Genomic DNA, 22,981 nt, shown 5'->3' on the forward strand with positions numbered 1-22,981 from the left:
GCCAAAGCAAAATTCACCTGTTCCCCTGGAACAAAAGCTTGCATAGAAATTGCATTTCCCATGAAATCGGGTTAGCTGGGGCAGCCAGAGGCGCAGGGATCACAGACTTGCATCAGGGCTGGACAAATTCTGAGGAGGACAGGAGGTGACACTACTCCCAACCACCTCACCCAGACCACTGGATGATATTGGATTTTCCCCTCTCACCCTGTTACAGAGAAGGTCTGTGGTCCCCCTCTGCATAGGCAAGTAGGCAGAGGTCCTCAGCAGAGCACTTAGTGATTAGGGTGAGGAGATCCTGCCTTAGCCCCCACCAGACTCACTCCTCTAGGTGTAATCAAATCCACAGCACCAGAGGAGCAGGCAGCAACCATGGCAGCAGATGGAAGCCTACCTCGGGGTCGGCTCCGGCGTTTCCGTCTCCCCACCGACGTGCTGCGCAGCGCGGGCTGGAGCTGCCCGATCTCAATGGGTGTGTTGGTGCGGAAGCTCTCCTTGAACTTCTGCATGAGGGACTCCACCGTCTCCTGCGTCACCTCGGGAGCTGCAACACCGGTAAAGGGACTGCAGTTAAAAGACATTTGGGCAATCGTGTACCCACCACCCTTCCTAGCCACTGTCACACTTGCAAAGAACAGCACGATCCAGAGTCAAGGGCATGAGATAAAGCTCTGCCGATCTGGACTGCTGTAAGAAGCCACCTCAGGGGACTCAGACAACACTTGCTAATTCTAAGAGTAACAGAATTCAGTAAATTGTGAGTTTAGGGAAATCACATTTTTCACATCACTTTCCAACACTTGCAATTATTCCTTGCCTATTCCTGTATGCGAATGCAGGGGCAATTGGAAGCACCGTGGCTTTATTAGAAGTTAGACTGCAGAGTTCAAAACATACAGGAACACATACAGGAACGCTATCACTAGCCACAGGAAGCCCAAATGGGACTGTGCTGGCTTAGGACTGTGTTTAACTCTGCTTTGGGAGTTTGCAGTCAAACCTGCGGCTTGGCAGCCTTTCAGGTGAATGTGTCCTCCATGACAAGTAATTCTGGAGCCGAATAAGGGTATGCAAGGCTCATCGTTTTAAGCTAGCTGAACAACCTGAATAGCTGCTCTGGGTATGTTTTAACACATCCAGCTGAATAAGGAAGTCCCTTCTGATCCTCTCACTATGCCTTCCAAAGGCATTCACTTACACGCAGAGTGACAGCACCCCAAGCTCAGAAAACAGCTTTCTTCAGTGCCGCTCAGCAGATGACACTGCTCAATATTTAAGCAACTCCTCTCCCTGCTCTCAGACATCCACCTACCCAGCCCTGCACTACAAGCAGTTAATGGAAATAATGAAAACATTAGCAAATAAGAAAGATGAAAACAGGACCAAAAGGTTTGTAGTGGACCTTCTGAAGGCCACACAGGTCTCCCAGGTGGAAGCAAACAGTCTGACCTCTGTCAGCTCCTCAAATAAACTCATTAGCAGAACATAACCTCTGTTTCTGTCTCCATATTAAGAGTCATGAAGTCTGATCAGCTCATGAAGCTCCTCCTGCCTCCTCCCAGTGTCTGAGCTCATTTGGAGTTGGCAAGAATCACCAGCCCTGAAAGCATCCCACATCCCATCAGACAAAGGGCCTCCTTGTCCTCTCGACCTCTCTGCAGAGCTTTCCCTGCTACCCCTGGCAGACGCTGAGCAATCCCACGGGCTGCGCACACCCTCCCCGGCTCCTTTTGCTTCTGCTTGCTGCAGTGCTGCTTTCTCCTCTTTGGCTTGTGGGGGACTGTCCCTCCTGACAGCATCGACACCTTCCTGGGAGCCGGAGCCGGGCTGTCGGTGCCTCTGCAGCGTGCCACTCACCTGCCACCAGCAGAAACGCTGCTCCACTCTCTCTTGGAGCAGCTCTGCGCATCACCCTTCCCTGCCCTCCTCTGCGTGGCTCAGCTCATCTGCCCGTGCTGCAGCAGGAGCCGCTGGCAATGGGGCCCTGACCCTCTCCTAGGCAAAGGCTGCCAGTCAGGCTTAAATCGGCTGAACTCTGCAGCAGCTTCGTGCTGCGTACAAATGTCACCTAGGGAAGCGAACTGCCTAAGCTCCTTCAAGTCAGCACCTTAGCCAGAGCTCCTCAGCTCTCCAGGATTTAAGGGCTAATGCATTCACCCGCTGCATCTCCTAGGCCCAGAGATACATTAGATATGTATTTTAGTTGGAGATATGTGGGCACCTGGTGAGTTCGGGATGCATAACTGCCCCAGCCCACAGACTCCAATTTCCTTAGCAGCATGTGGCAGAGTTCGTTTTAGTAAGAACGGCGGCTGTGCAGGACGAGGCATTTGTAACTCCAGACAAGGATGCAACTTAAATGAGGAGTCGTCAGTGGAGAAGGAGAAGGCTCCAAAAATTGCCCACGCAGAAGGGAGGGGTGCGAGGAGAAACCCTTGCAGAAGGAACAGCCCGCATCGCGAGACCCCTCGCGCAGCAGCACTGCCGTGGAGCTGCTTCCCCAAACAAAACGCCGGTGAGTGAAGGAGGAAGGAGAGGAAAAAGCCAGGGAGCAGAGCAGCAACAGCAGCGGGCAGCGATGCAGTCGGAGGCGCTGTGCCCTGCCGCTGCTAGCAGAGTGACTTCGCACTGGGCGAGCACGCTGCTGGGGCTCTGCACGGCCCCAGCACCATCAGGCTGCTGGGGTTTCACCAGTGCCAGAAGTAATGCACCCAAACTCCCAAACACGCATCTCGAAAGCACTCCCATTCCAGGGCAGGCTTATTGGCACAGACAGGTCCATCTCCAGGACGGGTTGACCTGCAGGAGCTGCTGCCCAGGGACACAAGTGCACTGCTAGCGTGAAGCAAGCGCCTCCAAGCTGACACCTCCCAGGGACAGACGGATGGAAAGGACCTAGCCGCTCGCCGACAGCATGGGACACTTGCTGCAAGCAAGGTGCTGTGCCCAAATCCGGCCCTGCTCAGGATCACCCACGCTCTCAACAGATCTGCCCACATGGGTTCCCTAGGAGCCCCTGGGTTTCCCGGTCCAGGCTTTAGACCCTCGCTGGGTGCTCTTCCACACCTGAATACTGTAGATGAGGCATCTAAAATCTACTGGGGCCACTGCAAGGGGCAGCGCGGGAGAAGTGCAGATCAGTTCTGTTCCCCATCTCCGCAAGCGAATGAGCAGGGCTCAGGAGAGGGTTTGGCCAAATACATCAGTTCAGCAGAGCCCCACTGGGCAATGGAGAGACGAGGAGCAAATTCAGAGCTGGCACAAGCAGCGGAAGGGGGAACCACTTCAGGAAAGTCCGAGAGCTTGGCCTAAGGGGACCAGCTACATTATGTCTCCGTTATTCAGCACCAGGGTCCCCCAAGCACCATAAATCACGGGCAGAATCCTCCAAGCCCACTCGGCACGAGAGCTCCCAGGCTCTGGATTTACGGCAGGCACTGCAGGATACTGCGGCATCGGATATCCCATCAGGCAACATCACAGGGGAAATCAAGTGTAGGAAAGGCCTCAGGGGAGCATCTAGTCCCATCTCCTGCGTCACTCCTGACAAGATGTGCCAAAGCCAATCTTGCAGCACTCCACTGAGGCATCCAGAAACGACGCTGCGACATCACCCACTGGCACCAGCTACGGTTCAGCCCCTTCCCCCCTGCAAGTGTTCTTCTCAATAGAGCCCTACAGCCCCAGCACAGGGTGTTCGATGGGGAAAGCCCTTTCCTGGACACAGGGTGGAGAGGAGGCTGCCCCACCAGCACCCCCTAGAAGCACACGGGCGCAGCTCCTTCGCCCAGGAGGCCGGCCCTGCCGCTTTTCTGCAGCACCTCAGTCACTCCCGACTCTCTCCCCTCCTTCGGCAGCTGCACGGGGACAAGAGATTAGCGTAGCAGGGCCTCCCTGCGAACAGATGGCAATTTATTTGAACCTCGGGGCTCTGCAATATATAACATGTGCAAGTAGAGCAGGGATCTTAAGAACTGCCTGGCTAAAGCTTATTTACTGAAAGGAGGCCAGAACAAGAGTGTGATGAGAGGAGGAGGAGGGGGACGAGTTTTCAGCTAGCTGGGAAATGTAGAGAGGTCGCAGCTCTGTCATGTTCCTTGCTCGGCTGACGGGAATAATCAGCGACGTTGTGATCGTACCCCATCTGGTCACCATACTCAGCACATCAATCCAGAAGCATCTGCTTGACTGTTTGTCATTGGCGCGAACGCCAATAGCGGGGTGAAGGGAAGCATCATCTTTGTGGGGAGACAGTCCCAGCACTTGTTGGCTATTTGCAATGTTACAAATATTTCTCCCTGTTTCCTAGAGGTTGAGTAAAACCCAGCATTCCCAGCGTGCCTCATTGCTGTGCATCTCATGCGTTCGTTGGCACCTCCTTGGCCTCTCTGTGCTCCTTACCTGGGAGCAACGCGGGGAAATCCCTTGCTGAGTAGATGGAATTTGACCTGGGCAGTATGGCAACAGCAGGAAAAAACCCTCATTGCCAAACCAACGGTAGCTGGATTTAATCTGAATGATCACTGAGGTAAAGGACTAAAGGAGGGAGCCTCACCCACTGCCAACTCTATCAGAAGGAAGGAAGAAGATACCAACGCATGGCAAGGAAGGAGGCATAGCATTAGCAGAGTAGTAGGTCTCTACTGAGCCTGAAGATGGCCATTGTATCTACACAGCAGATGTCCACCATAAACTCCACCACCTTGGCTTTCTCACCCAGGAAAGTCCATAGACAACAATCTGAGCCTTTATAGCTAGAGACAAAAATAAATAAATAAATAAATAAATAAACCACCCACTCTGGTTGCTAGTGCTCTATCCACAGAGGCCATCAGTCTGTTGCAGAGATACACAACCACACAGCAATCACGAGTTAACACACATGCGGCAGAGGCTGCACATGTCCTGCTGGCGAGGGTGGTTGGAGGCTGACTAGATGGACACGTGCTGTGGGGCAGCACTTGCATCACCCCGTGAGGTTTTAATTGCTCGGGGAAGGACGGGAACATGTTCTGGAGCAGGGTGGCACGAGGCTCCAATCACACAAATACTTCAGCTCTGCCCTGCGAAACCTGCGTGGGATGCCAACGCTAAACATAGGCTCCCGCGCTGACCCCCACAGCCCTGCTTTCACACGCTGCCCTCCTCTCGCAAACAGCTCAGCAGTGCTATCACCAGCGCTTAGTCACTGGTTTCTTCTTACAATTGTCAGCGTTGGCCAAATGAGACATGCTTTTAGGCGTGATACAACTGTCCTCTCTCTGAGCAAAGTCTGCCAAACTGTCTTCTCTCCTATCCCCTGTTTCCAAGGTAAAGGAGATAAATTCACCAGGACTATTTAGCTCATATCTTCGTCACTGCTTTGAAGAGCTTTTAAAAGCACAGCCGAGGTGGTGAGATCCACCCAAAGGTTTGGCACATCACTAGTGTCTCAACATATCCGTGGCAATCTCATCACTTCCTATTAAGGAGGTTTGACAGCATAAGACCCCCGTAAAAACAAGTTAAACTACAGGCAACACCAGGCTATTCGGTCTCCACAAAAGCTACTTCCATCTACTTTAGTGATTTTAATACACTTCTGAAGGTAAAAGTACCTTTGTAGAGTACATTGCATGTTCTCATCCTACACCTCCCTCCTGTCCACCCTCATACTCTATTTTGAAAGTTGTTTTGCTCTCCTTACGGCTCCATTTTTCATTTGCATGTCTCCCACAAAACAATTCATACCAATAGCCTTTCTTCTTTTTTGCTGGCACTGGGAAAATATGTTGTTTGGATTAAAATTAAAAAAACAAGTCATCAATAGTGATGAGTGATGTCTGGGTAAAAACACATTGCAACTATGATGAAAAGCAGAAGCACCTGTTTCATCTTTCATGGGATTTCCACCACAGCCAAGAGGTGTTTCCTGGGCTTATCCTGACCAGGTGTCTGAGAGATGCTATGTCCCATAGCTGCAGCCGTGCTCCTCCGTGGGCCAAAGCCAACCCTTGTCCACTGCTCATCCCAGAGGGAGAAGCAGGATTCTTCCCTCCCTGCTCTGCCATAGCCCCAGCTGCTCAGACTGAATCTGCTCACCAGGTGAGGAGGACACAACGTCCTGCCACTTACATGAGGGAAAAAATAACTTCTTCCAGAGTAACAGGTTGGCTTTAAGTTTTGTCTTGGGGAAAGAGAAGACCAGTACCTCCCCGATCCTCACTTTCAATGGTGCAGAGCAAGGGACAAGGAAATGCAAAATCACTTTAAACATGCGACTCTTTTCCAGCTAGGAAGCAGGCACTGGGCAAGTGGTCCTGCAAGTATCCCATATGGCCTGGAAACAAACCCTCACAACCCTGCTGAGATATTTTAGTGTCTTTGGATGCTGCCTCAGAGTACCCCAACAGACCAGCCCTACTGCACTCTGGAGAAGTGCCCTCAGTCTAAGCCAACGCTCCTGCACTAGCAGAGCCCCCATAGTCAGTAAGCACCTAACAGCCTCATTAGATGCTGCATCAAACCTAGCCAGGGCAGGAGAAGAGCAGACAGCTTCTCTAAACCAGGCACAGTGCCTTGCACTTCCACTGAGTGGTTGTGAGAGGGGATGGGCCCACATCTCACTTTTGGTAGTGTATTAAAATAGAGCCGTGAGACTTAAGGTCTACAAAGCCAACAGCTCTTGTTCTTTGGTATTTGGCTTAAAGTCACAGTCCCTGGAGCCATGGAAGTCCTCGTCTTTCTTAAGCAACATTTATGTTCTCTTAACTGTATGGAAAAAGCTGGAAAGACAATACCAGCTTGTATTCGATCTTCTCACAGTAGATACCAAATAAAAAATATATATTTTATTTTTTTTATATATATATATAATATAATATATATATTTATGTATCTGAAAATGCCTTTTTTTAAGCACTTGATTTTCACATCACTGTCCTTGATTTCTAAGTATCAGAGCCCAAATTGCTGACTCCTCAAAATTATCAATGGTTTAAATGGTCCCGGATTTTTGGAGAGAAGATGGCACAGAGTAACTAGCAGAGAAACTCAAGAGCTGCTAGACTGAATACACTGTTTCACTGAAATCAAAATGTTTCACAAGAACACGTCAAACTCAATTAAGGATTAAATAGAAAAGTTGGGATGCAATTAGGTTGTTATGGTTTTTCCTTCCTATTTTACTTTGACATTTTCATGCATTTATGATGGCAGCTGTGGCCACGTGTACCACACTGCCCCCTTGTTTCCGACACTAACTCTCCTCTAAGACCATTTCCCTCACTCGTACTGATTGCTTCCAATATTTTTCAAATAATCTTTTTCTAGGCAAAGGTACTCTCCTGCGAATCACTGATGCTGGCTGTAAAGGTCTAATGCATCATTACATCCATAATGCGCTATGTAAACGTACATGCACACCAAGTATGCGTAGCATAGTTTAAGCTTAATACGTTTTAATTGCTTTACGTGAATCAAACTCCTGAGTTTCAATAAGGTCATTTTGATATTTCTGAATCAATATTTTGGAAATTTCTACTCTAGAAAGTATTTCAAGATATTGACTTTTCTACCCTATTTGGAATGAGCATAAATTTCACAATGTTGGAAGTTTTCCACATGGTGGAAACTCTGTTTTCTCACCAGCTCTAAATAATGGGTGTTTGTTGTTTTTTGAAGCATGAAATAAGCAACAGTGTTTGTTCTGAAACTGGGATGTGGACTGATTTTCAACAGTGCCAATCTAAAGGTACTAAGTTGTAGAAAGCAAAGAGCTTTACTAGCATAAAATTAAGTAATTATACCAATGCCTACGTGACAAAGGTGGAAAATATTTGTACTACCGTTTCACACGTATTGGGAAGAAAATACGTCTGGATAGAAATATCTTGCCACAAATCACAGTGAATATAGCAAAGACATGAGCAACATTGAGAACTTTACCATTCCATCCCTTTCTTTTAGCAAACACTTCTACCACCTCTGACCTTGAGCAAGAGAGCCTCTGTCCCCATCAGGCACCTGTTCCCAATCACTCCATCTCATATACCACAAATACCAAGTCCAAACAACCCTTGGACATTGCTGGTGCATTACGCAACCAACTCAGGACAAATATATATTTTTTAAAAAAAAATCATCAAAACTAAGCACAAATAATCAAAAATACTCATATATCAGAGCTGAAGGCAAGGGATCAAGTGCCTTCTGCAATGTAATCTTCTCCATGCCATCCTTAGATGAAGCCACCAAGGAAAATGGTAACCATGGCACAGCATGCTTTGCCTGAGCTGGCCCTGGCCCCCTCCTCAGCTATGTCCTGGCCCCTCAGCCCCAGCCTGCAAACACCGAGCTAGGGAGAATCACTCTGCCTCAGAGAAACTCTCTTACATAGAGGGATTTTCAGATTCATCCAAATAGGGCTATAGGAACCGAGAAGCATTTTGAAAATTTGCTTGTATTCCATCTCTGCTGCTTCCTTCTCTCTCTCAGCCCCTTTTTTTTGGGGGGGGGGCTTTAAAATAGAAAATGTATACATTTCTTTAAGATAGAAGTTAATATATATTAATAGGTCATTATATATAATAGGTCTCTCTTTAAAAATAAACCTTCATGCATAAAAAATTGATTTTTATTGTAAATTAGAGGGGGAGGGTAGAAGAAGAAGAAATACAGGAAGGGAAGTTCCATTTGAGATGTCTCCTTTGAAGTAAGCTGAACAAATGTATTTTCCTCCTTCACATATTCATGAGATGACTGCTTTACCTCATTCTCCACCACCCTCAGTTCCAGGCTCAGAGCCAGCACAATCCTTATCTGGTATGAGGCAGAGAAAACCATGATACGATCAGAAGTTTTCAGTAGTTTAACAAATCTGGAAAAGTCTCCATTGGTTTTTAATAAAGCTTGGAGTATGTGATGGCTAAGGGAAAAGTGAGGTGCTTGGAGAGGCTGACATACAGCGTAGGAGGGGTATAGGAGCATATAGACTTGTGTTCACATGGGAGTGAGTGCAAAGCAGGGGAGTGAATCATGCCCGTTGGGATCCCACAATTGGGCAACCACACAGGAGCGTCAAGGTTCAACCCCTGAGATGTGCAGAGGCTGCAGCTTGGAGCTATTTAACTGTTATCTAACAGTGAGATATGATCTATGAATATGTCCAGAGGTTTGCCTCAGCGGTCTTCCTCCTTTGGATGAGGACAGCAAAATATTGGGTCACTTAAGACCTAGAAGGATTTCATGATACACAGGAGTGAGCAGACGTTTCCTGGGGCTGCTCCTGCCCTAATCCAAGCCCATTCTTCCCTTCCACTAAAACAAACCAGCCCAGCCACAACTCTTTTTTACAGCCACCTCTTAGGTTGGAACAGAGACTCTGCAAGGAGCCAGTTTTATGACAGGTCTTCAGACTAGACCTGCCCACACCTTCCTGCAGCCTCCTCAGTGGAGGAGAAATCCCAGAGAGCCTCCTCAGAGCACCCTACAGAGCTCAAAACTCCTCAGGTTCACTCTCTACCAAGCTGCCACCACCTCTGTGCCATGCATGCCCCAATGACTCAGGAAGGAGCACAGGAGGTGTCTGAAGGCAGCACCCTCAGCCATGTTTCCAAAGGAGATACAGGTCTCGTAATTACATTGCTTGTCTCCTCTTTAGACCATGCCACCTCAGGAGAAACCAGGCAGAGGACAGACCCACTTCCCATCAAGGGAAGGGTACAACCACAGGGACAAGCTTAGCTGTCTTTGGATGCACTACACAGTGCTTATGCAGCTAAACCAATCATGCTAAACTAAGTTAGGATAAGCTCTCTCATTTCCTTGTTTTCCTCTTTGGTTTCAGTCCACTACAAAGAGAGCAAGTCTAGTTTCTCTGGTTCTGACCCAGACGCATTTGGCTGGGATGGCCATAGTCTGCTTTCAGAGCTGCTTGGCTCAGTCCAGTATAGACCAGGCAACTTTCAACCAAGCAGCACAGTCAAGCATCCCAGACCCTGCTCTGGATTTCCTAGTCCTAGCAGGCAGAAAGGGGTTAATCCAAATCAGTAACACCTAACTTTCCAGTTCTCCTGTTTTGCTCCCATGCAAAGCTTTGCCATTCCTTCCACCTTCCCAGAGTAGGAGAAAATATCTGCAGTTCTTGTCCTTGCTCCAGCCAAAAGAGCTGCTAATCAAACCAGCAGGAGCCCCAGGAGAACACCCAGCCCGCAGGGAAGGGGAATTTCAAAGCCAGAACCCAAAGCAATACCCTCTCCAACCATCATGTGCCTTGACCCTTCTTCATGCTCTCTCCAGTCACAGCGCTCAATCACTTCCCAGCTAATTGCCTCCACTCACGTGTGCAAACTAACCATTTACTGGAAAATGCCATGGAATGTTAATTTCATTTGGAATTAGGTAATTCCAAAGTGCTTCCATTCTTTTTAATGGTATGAAATGAATAAGCATTGTATTAATGGCATCATTTCCAACTACAACCACAATCACAGCCCTATCGACAATGCCTGTGAGTTGTATTTCATCCCTTATTCTCCTTGCTTTTCTTCCTTCCTCCTTTCCCTTTCCCCCTGCTACTTCCACAAGTTCATACCTTGCTCATTAAGATAATGTGGTATAATCATAAACACATAGTGAAAGATCAATAACTGAAGAGCCAGAGTCCAACAACCTCCACTGCATACCTTTGCAATGTGAACACCCAGCAAACCAGCTGGGTCACACCACTTCTTGAGCTGTTACCTACTAGTTTGACCTTCCTGGGAGTTGTTTCTGGCCTAAGAAATCCTCAGCTCTTCCTACAGGCAAAGACATTCCTAACACACCTATCCCCTGACATCTCCAGGGCATCTGTCCCTTTACACCATTTCTCCTCCTGCTGGGAACCACAGCAAGGAAAAACCTTTGGGTCACAGGATTTGCCCTCAAAAGCCTGCCCCATCTTTCCCCACCACAACACTGAAAGGGCTTCGGGCTATTGCAGATTCTGTATCCCACCATCTCCAGCAGCACAGGTGTAAGGAAGTTCTTAACTTACCTTTATAAAGAGCTGCCATAACTTTTTAGCCTATACAGTGAGTAGACAGAAGCTAGGAAGGTGGGCAGGCCCTCAGCAGCAGCTAATGCTTCTGAAGTTAAAAAAATAATTGAAAATTTAAGTGGAGCAGGAAGGAGAATATATGTCGCCACTCAAAAGCAGAGCCCTGACCTCCAGCTTCCCTCCACCCCACCACACATGTTCTCTTCCATGCCCAACAAGCCCCAGGAAAGGTCAGCAATAAAACCAGCTGTGAGCCAGCAAGGGGAGCCTTGCTGTGAAAGGTGCATGAGGGCAGAATCCCTACCTGGGATCCATCCCTCCTGGCCAAGGAATCACAGCTAACAGGATGAACCTGGAAGAAGCAGCACTTTATCACTTCAAATGCTGGAGGCAACTGAGTATTAGTGACTTCTAGCATCCCAAAGAATGCAAAGATGGGAAGCTTGGCATGGTTACCTCCTTCTACACCCCATCTCTCAGCTTCCTCCTTGGCAGCATAGGGCATATTTGCACTACTGCCACCAATTCCCCTCCTGTCCCAAACAGTCTAGCTTGGCACTACCCCCAAAGGGGACAGAAGTACCATCTGGCCAATGGATTTGCTAACTACACATGAAACTATCTTTGCACAGTAGGCAAAGTAAGACCCTGTTCCCAGCACCAGCAAACTCTGCACTGCATGCTGAGGAGGACCAAGAAGTGATCTTAACCTGAAGGAGGAGTGCAAACCACCAAAAATCCATCTTGCAGTGGGGCCAAGAAATTTCAGCTGCACACACACTGAACAGACGCTCACCAAAAGCAGCCCTCTTTAGTGACAGTGAAAAAACATCTCAAGCACATCAGTGTAGGCAGCTAGGCCCAATTCAGCCACCCCAACCAAAGAACAAGAGCAGCCTGCTGCTGAGAGCTCATCTGTTGGCTCAAAAGAAGAGCTGGACCTGAAGGAATGCCTGGAGAGTCCAAGCTATTGAAAGTAAAATACTTGCAAAATGCAAGTGCAAAGAAACAAGGCCGAGCACCACGAGACCCCAAGGGGCTCTGCTTCCCATGCTCATCTCAGCTAAGTGCTGAGTGAAATGGGCAGCAGCTAAAACCCTGCAGGGTCCTCTGAGGAAGAGCTCCAGGGTAGGTGAGTCACTACAAATACTGTAACTCTCCGGGGCTTTCAGAAAGGATTGATTTGAAGTACCTTGTTAATAAGTTTCCCCTCCCACTGGGTCCTTCAGGTAGGTTGCTGCCTTATGATAAATGGGGCTAGAAGGTGCCTGCAGACCTAATGCCTGTACAGGTGCCTGGCCTCAATCTGTCTTCCTTAGGAGCTAACTGACAAAACTAATGGTCTCAGTGTCGTAGCCAGCTAAAACATGACTGATAGGAAGAGGACATATAAACAGAGCAAAGCAGCTGTTGCTGCACTGGCCTCCTTGTTCTCCATAAAATTCATAAGCCCAGGAAGCCTTGCCAGTGAGCTGGTCTCCAGGAATGAGCAGAGCTCACATGGGCAAGCACTGCTAGGCTGCTCCACAGCACTGAGAATGGACCCCTCTCTCCAGCTTCTCCTAACGCACACCACCTAGTTTAGCCATGACGCCAAGGAAGTGACAAGCGACACCTAGGCAGCAAGCCAAGGCTGACAAAACAGGTCTATCAACCTCATCAGGCACCACAGACTGGAACAGCCCCACATGCATCAGCACAGTAACAGCCTCAGCTTGGAGTGTCACATCTCAGGGGCTGCCTAAGAGATGCACACAGGCAGGCACCTATTCATTTCCAGCAGAAACTGGAAAATTGCAGGGTTTTCTCCTTCACTTCCAGCCACCACACTCCCTTTTCCTGTTCAGGTTGACTTCAGGAACCAACATCAGAGTTTCGCTCCATGATGGCTCTGTTTCACTGATGAAATGGTGTCTGGTGGAGCTGAAGAGATCCCAGATCTGCACTGAACAGAAGGTGGATGCCTGGTGCAATGTGCCACGAAGCAGATATGGGGAGGACATACCTGGGGAGGGCACTGAGATCCCTCAGGGTCACACAAGGAGAATAAAGAGCTACCATATTATTTTTTATATTTTGCATCAGGCAAAAAAAAAATTGTCAAAGCCCAGCCTGGTCACCAACTGGTCTACAACTCAGCTCTGCCTTTAATAATGCAGTGCTTTATCAAACATTCATAGTTATGCACACAGTGATGAACAATGTGAGCCTGGCATCTACATAAATATAGTTCCTGATGGCTTGTTTTCCTTGGACAGCCAAAACTTCACAGCTTATCTTCTGTGAGCTTGTGATTTCGCCTGGATAAAAAGCATTTTGGACACCTGGGGAATTCGGGGCTACTGCACACAAAACTGCTGTGACAACTTGAGCAGGCATCAAGGGGCTGAGACAGCCCCACAAAACCCAACAAACCTCACGTTTAGAGAGCTGCTGACTTGATGGGCTACGAGTCACACAGCTTTGGCTGGAAGAGGGGATTACAGAGGACCCTCCTCTTCTGTTTCAAGTCACTTGGCTACTCTGGGCTTGAAAAGTCATGTAGCATCATGGTGAGACCAGCCCACATCTTGTGAAACAGTGAAAAACCAGTGGGACTTTATGAAACTGCTATCCCTTTGGGATGCTCAGAGAAATGCTGGTATATTATAACACCCCTTTCCTCTTCGATTCCCCATGGCACCATTAAAAGCCGCTTTTCCATCTGCTTCTTCCCTTCTCTGTCTCGTAAAATAAGCAAGCAGGATAGAGCAAAGGCAAAGGAGAGAGGAGGAAAAATAACAAAACATTCTCATCAAGAAATCCAACCTAAAAGCATTTTCTCAACAGCAGCCCTTGTGGTGGGCCAGGGAAAGCCCCAGCTGGATGAGAGATGTTGAAGTCTTAGCTAGTCACTAAACTTGTACCAGCATGATACGCTGTGCTCCACGGATACACTAGCACTGCCAGAAGCCCATGACGCCTCCTGTAGAGGGGGACACACAAGCCCAGAGGGAGACATCAGCTTCCCCAAGGGCCTCCTGGGCTGGGAGCCCCTGCGGGCTTGTTTTGGCAGACAGCTGCTATGCAGAAGTGGGACAGGTGATGGGACAGGGAAGCTTTTGGAAGGTGTGCAGGAGAGTCCTGCAGCAGCACCAGGCCAAAAGACCATCATTCCCTCATTGCTGCAAAAAGGAAAAAAAAAAAAAAAAAAAAAAAAGCCCCGAGTGCCTCTTGCCCTGCTATGAAATGGGGTTGGACCCAGCTGGAAAGATGCAATTTCACACACTGGGCCACTTCCCGAGCAGCTTGTGCCCCTTCCCTGCAATCAGCCAAGTGCTGGCCAGGCAGCACCCGCCAGTGCAATCCCCCACAGCTCATTTACATCTCAAGACCCCTCCTTGCTCAGTGCATTAACAGAGAACAGCCCCACAGTGCGGTTCTCTGCGTGCACAGACCTCCTTCTGCCAACTCCACACTTTGCCTTAACTCGGACCTCCCCATGGAATAAAACCTGTACACAGACATCAACAGGGCTGTCCCCATGACAACTCAAACTGAGACCTGATGCAACCAGTTTTGTATGACAGGGCGATCAAAACAAACCTAAAACTCCAGCTTGGATGCTCTCGATTCAGAGCTGGAAAGGCAAATAGTATATTAATTATGACCATTTTAATGTCTCTGGGAAGCAAAGTTTTTCCTTGGTAGATATATACATTTTCAAATCAACATTAAGTCACAGCTGGCATCGTTATATTCTCTCCATTTCTCTTCAAGAATGCACTCAAATCACTTGGAATTAAACACGTTTGACTTAAAGTCATGCTTAATTGCTCTGATAACTAGAGACACTAGATAACCATGTGCTTAAATGCTTTACTGAATTGGGACCCGTTTCTTATCCTGGAGGGTCTAATTTATTTTGATTTCTTCTAAGCTGAAATTTGCAGTGGGATTCCTGTCAGCCAGGAACCAGTGGACTGCACTGAATGTTTTTCACTGCAGCCACACGAGCTGCGCAAACATACATTTTAAAAGGTCTTGGGGAATTATGCAAGAAGTGGGTGAGGATTAGATTTGGGAAAAAGCTGAACAAATACAAAGAGGGTCATGATCCCATTAGGTCACAGAAAAGAAGATAGAGCCCCAAGACGCATTTGACACCACCCTAATGTTCTGTCCCATTTTAGCTTCCAGCCCCAGCAGACATTAAGCTATTGTTTTATTTATTAAAAGCTCAGAAAGCCTCTAGTTAATACTATGATTCACGGACACACTGCATCTGCCTACACCAGTGAAACGCAGCTGGAGACAGGCTGCACCAGGAAAGAGCCAGCTCCCAGCCCCATCGTGGCAGCTGTGGGGGACGCGCTGACAAGAAGCCCTGGCACTGCAATGTGCTGCCCTATACCAGTGTCTGAACTACGAGCCTGGCCTGTCTTTGACTTCTCCTTGGGGATGTCTGACAGCTCGAGCTCAGCAAAATTAGGCTGCTCTTCTCCATCAGGTTCTCCATGAGATGCCCCTTCCCACCGCCGAGGACAACATCCATGGCCTCAGCCTGGCCTCAGCCTGCCTGTCACTCAGACTTTTACTGGGACATCACCTTTCATGCAGATCCTCTCGTTAGCTCTCACACCCAAGATACTCCGGAGCTCATACATTTGTTATGAGTAACATCCTCAGAAGATAGCTTAACTATCCATCTTCCTATTCCGTATCTCAGTCCCTGAAAAATCCTTATCTCCAGCCTTGACAAATGCTGTTCTGGGGATCGCTTTCCTGGCCAACTAATTTGACCCTTCCTCTATCTGCTCTTTTTCTGTTATTTCAAACCTAAGCCATTCATCTCCTCGTAACCCTGTCAAAAATATTCCTCTTTCAAATTCTCTTTCACTACATTAGCTAGAGAAACCCAAGAACAGATTGGCTGCAAGCGACCACAACCTCTTATATTACCACGACCTCACATTCCCTTGTCCTCCCTCATCTGCTGTTCTTGCTTCACATGCAGGCCAGAAGCTCTCTGATTGGAGACATGTCATCTTCCTCCTGGGTCCGTACAGCTCCCAGCACAGAGAGGTCGTGGTCCCATGTGAAGCTCACAGGCACCGCACCAACAGATGATGATGAATAATAAGTTTGCTTTCACGGGTGACGCAGCCTGATGTAAACATCTGCCTTATAACTTTGGCAACCTTCTCCAATTCACAGATGAACACTGGACCACAGAGTGACTTTGCCAGGTTTAAAAAAGCAGCCTGTGGCAGTGTGGAGTCAAACCTCTCTCTCTAGGTTCACATTCTAGTTGCTGAGCTACCTTTCAGGCATGCTAAAAAAGCTACACACTATCACTGCTGAGAAAAGCATCTACGGATTAAGTAAGAAAAAATGAAGAGATTTGCCCAAGTCAACACAGCAGATTAGAACGAAAGTCGAGGAGTTATGAATTCAGGATGACTGCAAGAAGCACAACTGTGCCTCTGATAATTCCCATTGTATTCATCGTCTGTACTGTTGGTAATAAGCCATGTCTCCTGTCTAGACTTGGAGGCCATATCCAGACTGCGGTGTCTGTGACAAGAGCAGGAAGGTCTGCTTGAACAATTATTTCTTCTCCTAAACATGAAAGAAACAAAGAAAATAAAGATGGCTCCTTTGTTGCAGGACTGATATGGCAGATACATAAATTTTCAAGTCTGTTACCACAGCGCTCTATTTTCTACTCACATTTCACCATGCAAAAGTTCTAGTTTCCACTGATCCTCAGGAGAATATGTTTAGGCAAAATCTTCTCTTCTTCTTGCTCTACAGTTGGCTTCACAAAGCTAGAAAATGCCAAGAGGATTTCACTAGCAAAGAGTTGAGGATTTTTTCAAAATGTGTTAAAACCTATTTGGGTAGATAATCATCCTCCTCTCTCCTCAGAGGGCCTGGGGAACTTACTAGTAACACTACATTCATTTTTGCTCTGCTTTCATTTACCCTGAATTTACTAACTCCATCTCTGTGTTAGCTATGTGTCCCAACTGTAACACTGTAGAATCTAATAGTGCTGCCTGCAATGGACTAGGGCCCAAATCCTCTGAAATAGTATTTGATGAACAGAAATAAAGTGTTCCTGCTGCTACAGGACAAAAGGATATGATGATAGATGAGAGTCAAAGACATAAAAAGAGAAAAGCAAGTTAGGAGTCCCCAGAGGTCTGGTGCTTAAGGCCATCTGCTCAGGAAAGGCAAGGGAGGGCAGAAGTGGTCAGGAGCATCCATCGCCAACTGTCTGGAGTAACAAGGTACAGTTCAGAGAGGCAAGGAAGAGCAGGGGTACAGGGAGGTGAGGAAGGTGACTGCACGTGCAGGACTTTACCAAAAACTCATAATTGTAGAGGGCTTCAAATGCACTGGAACCTCATCCCCATCGCCCCAGTAAAGACCAACACCCAAGGAATTACATCTCACAACAGCAAACACCACTGCACCTTTCAGACCCATGAAGCAAGAAATTCTTGGAGACTTCTTAATTGCCTGAGGCAACCCCAAAACCATGAGAAAACTGCAAAACCCCCTTTCTGTAGCAGCACAAAGGGACTTTTTTTGGCTAATAAGAAGTCCCTGTCTCCTGCCTCCACCTTCGCTCTATTTTATTTTATTAATAAGAGATACTACTTTTTTTCTTCTTCATAAACTGCCTTGGATTTTCATTCTGTCTAAACTCATCTGGGCTCTGTGCAATGTCACCAGGTCAGTTCGTGCTCCTGCTGCAATTCTAATTTTGTCAGCTTTCCATTTTCTAGGGAGTTGGGGGATTTTTTTTTTCCCTTCCCAAATCAAAAATGATTTTGCATAACAGCAATAATGTTAATGGCCCTGCACGATGTGTCCAGATTACAGGCTGCAGCTGGGGAGAAATAAACATCTCATCTTTGCCCCGCTGTTTATCTACCCACAGCAGAGCCTGGTATCAGGTCAAAACCTGTAATTTCATTAACTTTATCACCCAGACACGCTTGTTGCTAGATGTCGTTATTCAGCACATTGCTCCTCTGTTTGTTTGCACCGAGCTCCGCTTCAGATGCTCCAGCGGCGCGAGGGAGCTGCCTTTCCACACGCCTCGCTGCGGAGCCGCGTCCGAGACTCCCGAGGAGAGGTTGGCTCAATGGATTCACGCTCAGCTTGCCTGTGATTTGCAAAACAGACGTTTTTGCTGCATGACCTCCAGAGAAAAACGTTCCCCATGGAAAGTGCAATCGATCCCAACCGACCGTGCAGCACGGCACGCACAAGTTCCTGACAATGGGAAGTGCCTGCTGCCTTGCAGCCTGGCGGAGGGGAGGCAGCACCCAGGGGGGCCAGGCCAGGTCCAACACACCTCCACGCCACGCTTGAGAGCCCCACCGCATAGCAGAAAGCCGTAAGCACGCAAAGGTGGAGGCAACCCTCACTCTTCGCTGGATTTGCCATCCCTGCTAATTAATGCTGGGGACTGACACTTTAAAGAGCCTTTTGTGACAGCCTGTGAGATGACACCATTTGGAGCCCGCTGACAAGTCCCAGCCGATGTCTTACCACAAAGCTACGCTGCAAGAGCAGCAAGGAGAGCGTTTTCCCCAGGTGCTAGCTGACCCACGGGGAAGCTGGCACAGTTTCCTGCCTGTCCTAGGGAGTTGTGCTGAAACCCAGCAGCTGCTGACCGAGCAAGCAAGCGAGTAAAGCCGGGCAGGCAGATCGATGATGGAGGCGAGGTAGAATGGGAGAAGATAGGCTCTGGCCATACACTAGGGTCATCCTACAGCTGGGTTGTCCTAGACACATCCACCTTTTATTCACCTGTAAAATTTTGCCAGAACAGAATTGGTCTCCAGATATGTGGCACCTTCTCACACCAGCTGCAGCTTCTGCAGCCCACCTGCTACATTCTCACAGGAACACCGGCTGTACCTGCTGCTCACGCGCAGGTCAAAATGCCTGGGAGTAAGGTAAATCTGATGCATCCCAAACCACTGTGCTTCTCATGCACATGCAAGCCAGCTATAAGGTGTGAATGCAAGGCTCACAGCACATGTATTCATATTTTTCGCCTGGAAATCCTAACCAGAACTATAGATACCAGGCTCTGACCACCTTCAGAAGAGAGAAGCAACTTGGGGATGCTGTAGCTTGGCTGCTTGAGGACAGCCTCCTTACGGGGGGTAGGGGGAAAGGTGACCCTGTGGGAGGAAGCACCTTGTGAGCCAGCAGGCTTCAGAGGGACCAGAATAGGAAAGGTACAAACACACGTGGTGAAGATACCTTGCTAAGGACACACATGGAGAGGCTCTTAAAAAGTGCAAGAATGCGTTACTCCTCAACCAAAGGAACGGAGGCGTCTCATAGCCCTCTGACCAGCACTGGGCCAGGCACCACGAGCATCTTTGGTGGGGTGGTTAGACAAGAGCCAGAACTCCGGATTGGGTTGTGCCATAGATGTTCAGACCAAAGACTCCTGAGACACCAAATTTCCAAGCATCAGGAAGGCATTCAAGCACACTTTGCATGGACAAAAGTCACAACTACTCAATAGTCCTACATGGCTTTGCACATCCATCCGGGTGCTCCCCTTCTGCTTTCTCTGAGACAGGGTTATGGTCCCACTTCCTAAATTGCAGGAACAGCCAATATTCAGGAAGTCTTCTGAAAGATTTGGGCATCTCCATTTCTGAGTTATTTTGCCAGTTTCTCTGCCTGAATTCAAGGTGCAAAGCATGACACAGTAATTAGGTGAACTGGTGGGAGAACTGGTGCATGTAACTCACAGCCGCTGGCAGTCTGTGGGCAATCCAGGCCGTGGAGACTAGTTGCAGTCCCAGGTTGGGGGTATTTTTCAGTCAGCATAAAAGGCACTTTATCGCCAATTCCTGAAATCCTTGGAGAGTTTAATATTCTGCCCTAGATCTTGTTTACTATTATATTTTGAAGAGTACTGAGACGCAGTTACTGCTGTCTTCCCCACTCATACAATTCTAAATAATTTATAGAAAAGCAAAACAGAGAATATGAAAGAATAAAAAAGGCAGTTCAGTTACAACAGATGAAGGCTTTCATTTGTTCGCTTTCACCGAACGCAGGGTTGGGAAGACGTCTCTTAACGCCGCAGGCTGGCGGCGGCGAGCCGCGCGCGGGGGCGGACGCCGGCGCGGCTGCTCAGATCAGCGCTTCGGGGCGGCCGTGGGCCCCGCGGCGCCTCCGCGTTTCTCCGAGCAACGATAACCGTCACCCTCCCGACAACCTGCCTCAAAAGAGGGAAAAACCACAACTTCGGACAGCGCTTGGCGACTGCCGCCGCTGCAGGACGCGCCCTGCAGACGCGGTGCATCCTCCCAGCTCTCGCCGGCTCCACCCGCCCCCCGGGCGCTGGTCCCCGTCCCCGCGCGCCGCCCGGGCGGCCCCCTGACCGCCCTGCCCTCGAGGGCGCCGCGCACACCCGGGGAGGGAGGCCAGCGCAGGCCGGCGGCGCCCCGCCACCCCCGGCCGCGAGAAGGGAGCCGGCGCGGCCCCTCCTGCCGTCAGCCGGAGTCGCTCGGCGGTCAGAACTAACGCACCTCGCTTCTGCTTATCTGAACGCGTTTTGCTGTACTCTGCAAGTTAACAATGTTAAACGCTTTCTAATGACATTTCAATAAGCAGAGGTGGGTGTTACAGTTTCAGAGAGACCGTCTTCAGAAAAACGCAGGCAATCAAACGTGCATTAGCCTAAACACTCTGGGGAAAGCGCTTTCTTCTCCGCGCAGGAGAAACGAACCCCACTAGCTGTCCCGCACGGCCAGCCTTCTGCCCCCTGTCCCTCGCGGGCAGGCAGGGTCAGAGCGACCCGGAGCGACGCCGTCCCTCTAAGCCACGGTGCTCCAAGTGCAAAGAGCAGAGCCATATGGCCTGGCAGCACAAGTTTTATTTGTAATTAAGAGAACAATTAAATAAAGAGAAATCAGTCTCGCGTGCTTTATACAGGCATTGGCCTCCTCCTAGAGCATCTGAGCGCCTTCCAGTAGCACATTAAGAGACATGGCTAACATCTGTCACCGGTGGTTTGGTCTCACTTCTCCTCCCCCAGGAGTCGTCATACAACTCGATAGCAGATAACTTGCCTCTCCACTTCTTCAGCCTGCAGAAGCAGTGCCAAGGCACTAGCCATATGGACTCCCCTCTGCTCCCGGATAGCCTATGCAGCCAGCAGTGGACGTAAGCATTCAAACAGTGACGACAGAGAAACCCCGTCTGTCCTACCGCATGCAACCTTCAGCTGCGCTAGCACTCACTGTGCCAACACCAGACCGCTTCACCCAGAGCGACCTGACTTCCCACCACAGCTACTTTCTTTCTGGCTTGGACATGGCTGCTTTGGCACTTGGGCCTTTTGTCAGAGGGAGAAGGAACCCCGAAGAGACCACAGCACCTCCAAGTGCCAGCCTAGCACCTTCTGTGAAGGCACAAAGTGTCCCCAGTAATCTCACCTGCTCAGACAAGGCTCAGGAACAGACATGCAAACCCAGCCCTCGCTGCCCAACTCCCCTTGTCTGTCACAGCATTAACACCGTAACAACAGTGACATTATCCAATATTACACCATATAAGCACAGTCAGCACCAGAGGGATTGGCAGATACTACAGCAATCAGCAGCAAGAACCCACATATGCAGAATTTTATAGGCTTCTTTTTCTATTCTAACCTATAAATGTTATATAATGCTGTACCTGCCACACCTGATTCTACAGCAGGGCTGAATACCACGTACCATGGGTAAGAAACAGAACACATTTAATATCTATTTCTATCAGATCCATATGGACTCAGTTCTGTAGTTCTCCCCCTACTATGAGATGTTTCTGACTTGCCATCTCCAGCTCCTTACAGGGCTTCTACGTGTGTGCCTTAAATCTGCAGCCTTGATGACCCTCTTTGTGGGTGACTGCAGGATCATTTGTTTGACTGCTCAGAGAAGAAAAGGTAGGGAATGTTTTGCTACTACTGGAAAATATGGAATTTATGGAGCAGCTCTCCAAGGACCATCAAGGCTCAGTAGGCTCACAGAGCTCCCATCGCACCCACAGCTGCTTGCTAAAACTGATGCGCTATTCTACAGCAAAGCAATGAACATTTCTGCCACCTAAAGAATAGAGACCAGTCTGATTAATGCCCACATGCTAACACTCATCCAAGGCAAAAAGTCAGTATGGCTCCTGGTGTTCCCACCCTGTTTAGGAGTGCATCACACAGTCTGAGCAGGAGTAATTATTCACCAGTACTTCTGTTGGAGCAGCCAGGAATGACTGTCCCATGCCAACTTGTGCAAGGTGCTGTACAAGTACTCAGCAAGAGAATGACTCGTGATCCTGGGACAATGTCACTGTAGCAGGAGCTCTAAGAGCATGCAGGACTCAGACATCTGAAACACCACCTCTGTTCCCCCAGCAGGATATCCCATAACTCTCCGGGATTTTCACAGCAGTCTCTGCCATCACTAGGATCAGATATGCCAATCTAGGCCAAAATTAGAGCTATCACGTGCCCATCTTATTATGCCGGGTAGACTTTTGTTCAAAACAGAAGACTCCAATTTCATAGTAAGGTTTGATGAAGTAGACAAGCCAAATCCTAGGAATCCACATCTTTGGGGAGCTCCTATGCACACAGCTCATACAATCCCTACACCTGGCCCACCAGCAAAGCACGATGAGAGAGTACTGTAGGACCAGGGGACTGGTGGCTTGGGAGCTGACAGTGACAGGCAAGGGCTCGCAGCTAACCGTGCCTGTTTCCACAGCACTGCCAAGAGATAACTCTCCTCTACGGAAGGGAAGCTCCAGGACAAGGTCTGCAAACCGCCTCGAAGAGGAAAGCTCGGGTCAAAAGTCAAAGAGTGTATTTCTGCACAGCTACCCTCCTCCCTCTGCACTGCCTCCACCAAGTGTCACAAAGTCCCTGGCAGGGCTCAAAATGATCAG

The 22,981-nt window shown here is 48.8% G+C and overlaps 1 protein-coding gene across 1 annotated transcript in view; it reads right to left on the bottom strand.

Moving 5' to 3' along the window:
- The window catches only part of ASTN2 (astrotactin 2), a 410,202-nt gene that overhangs the window by 274,077 nt on the left and 113,144 nt on the right, over positions 1-22,981 (bottom strand). The window contains exon 4 of the mRNA XM_062590667.1: positions 395-544. Within this exon, the coding sequence (XP_062446651.1) occupies positions 395-544 (150 nt within the window). The remainder of the gene's footprint in view (positions 1-394; positions 545-22,981) is intronic.

The sequence above is a fragment of the Rhea pennata genome, chromosome 18, assembly GCF_028389875.1.
Source record: "Rhea pennata isolate bPtePen1 chromosome 18, bPtePen1.pri, whole genome shotgun sequence".
NCBI lineage: Eukaryota > Metazoa > Chordata > Aves > Rheiformes > Rheidae > Rhea > Rhea pennata.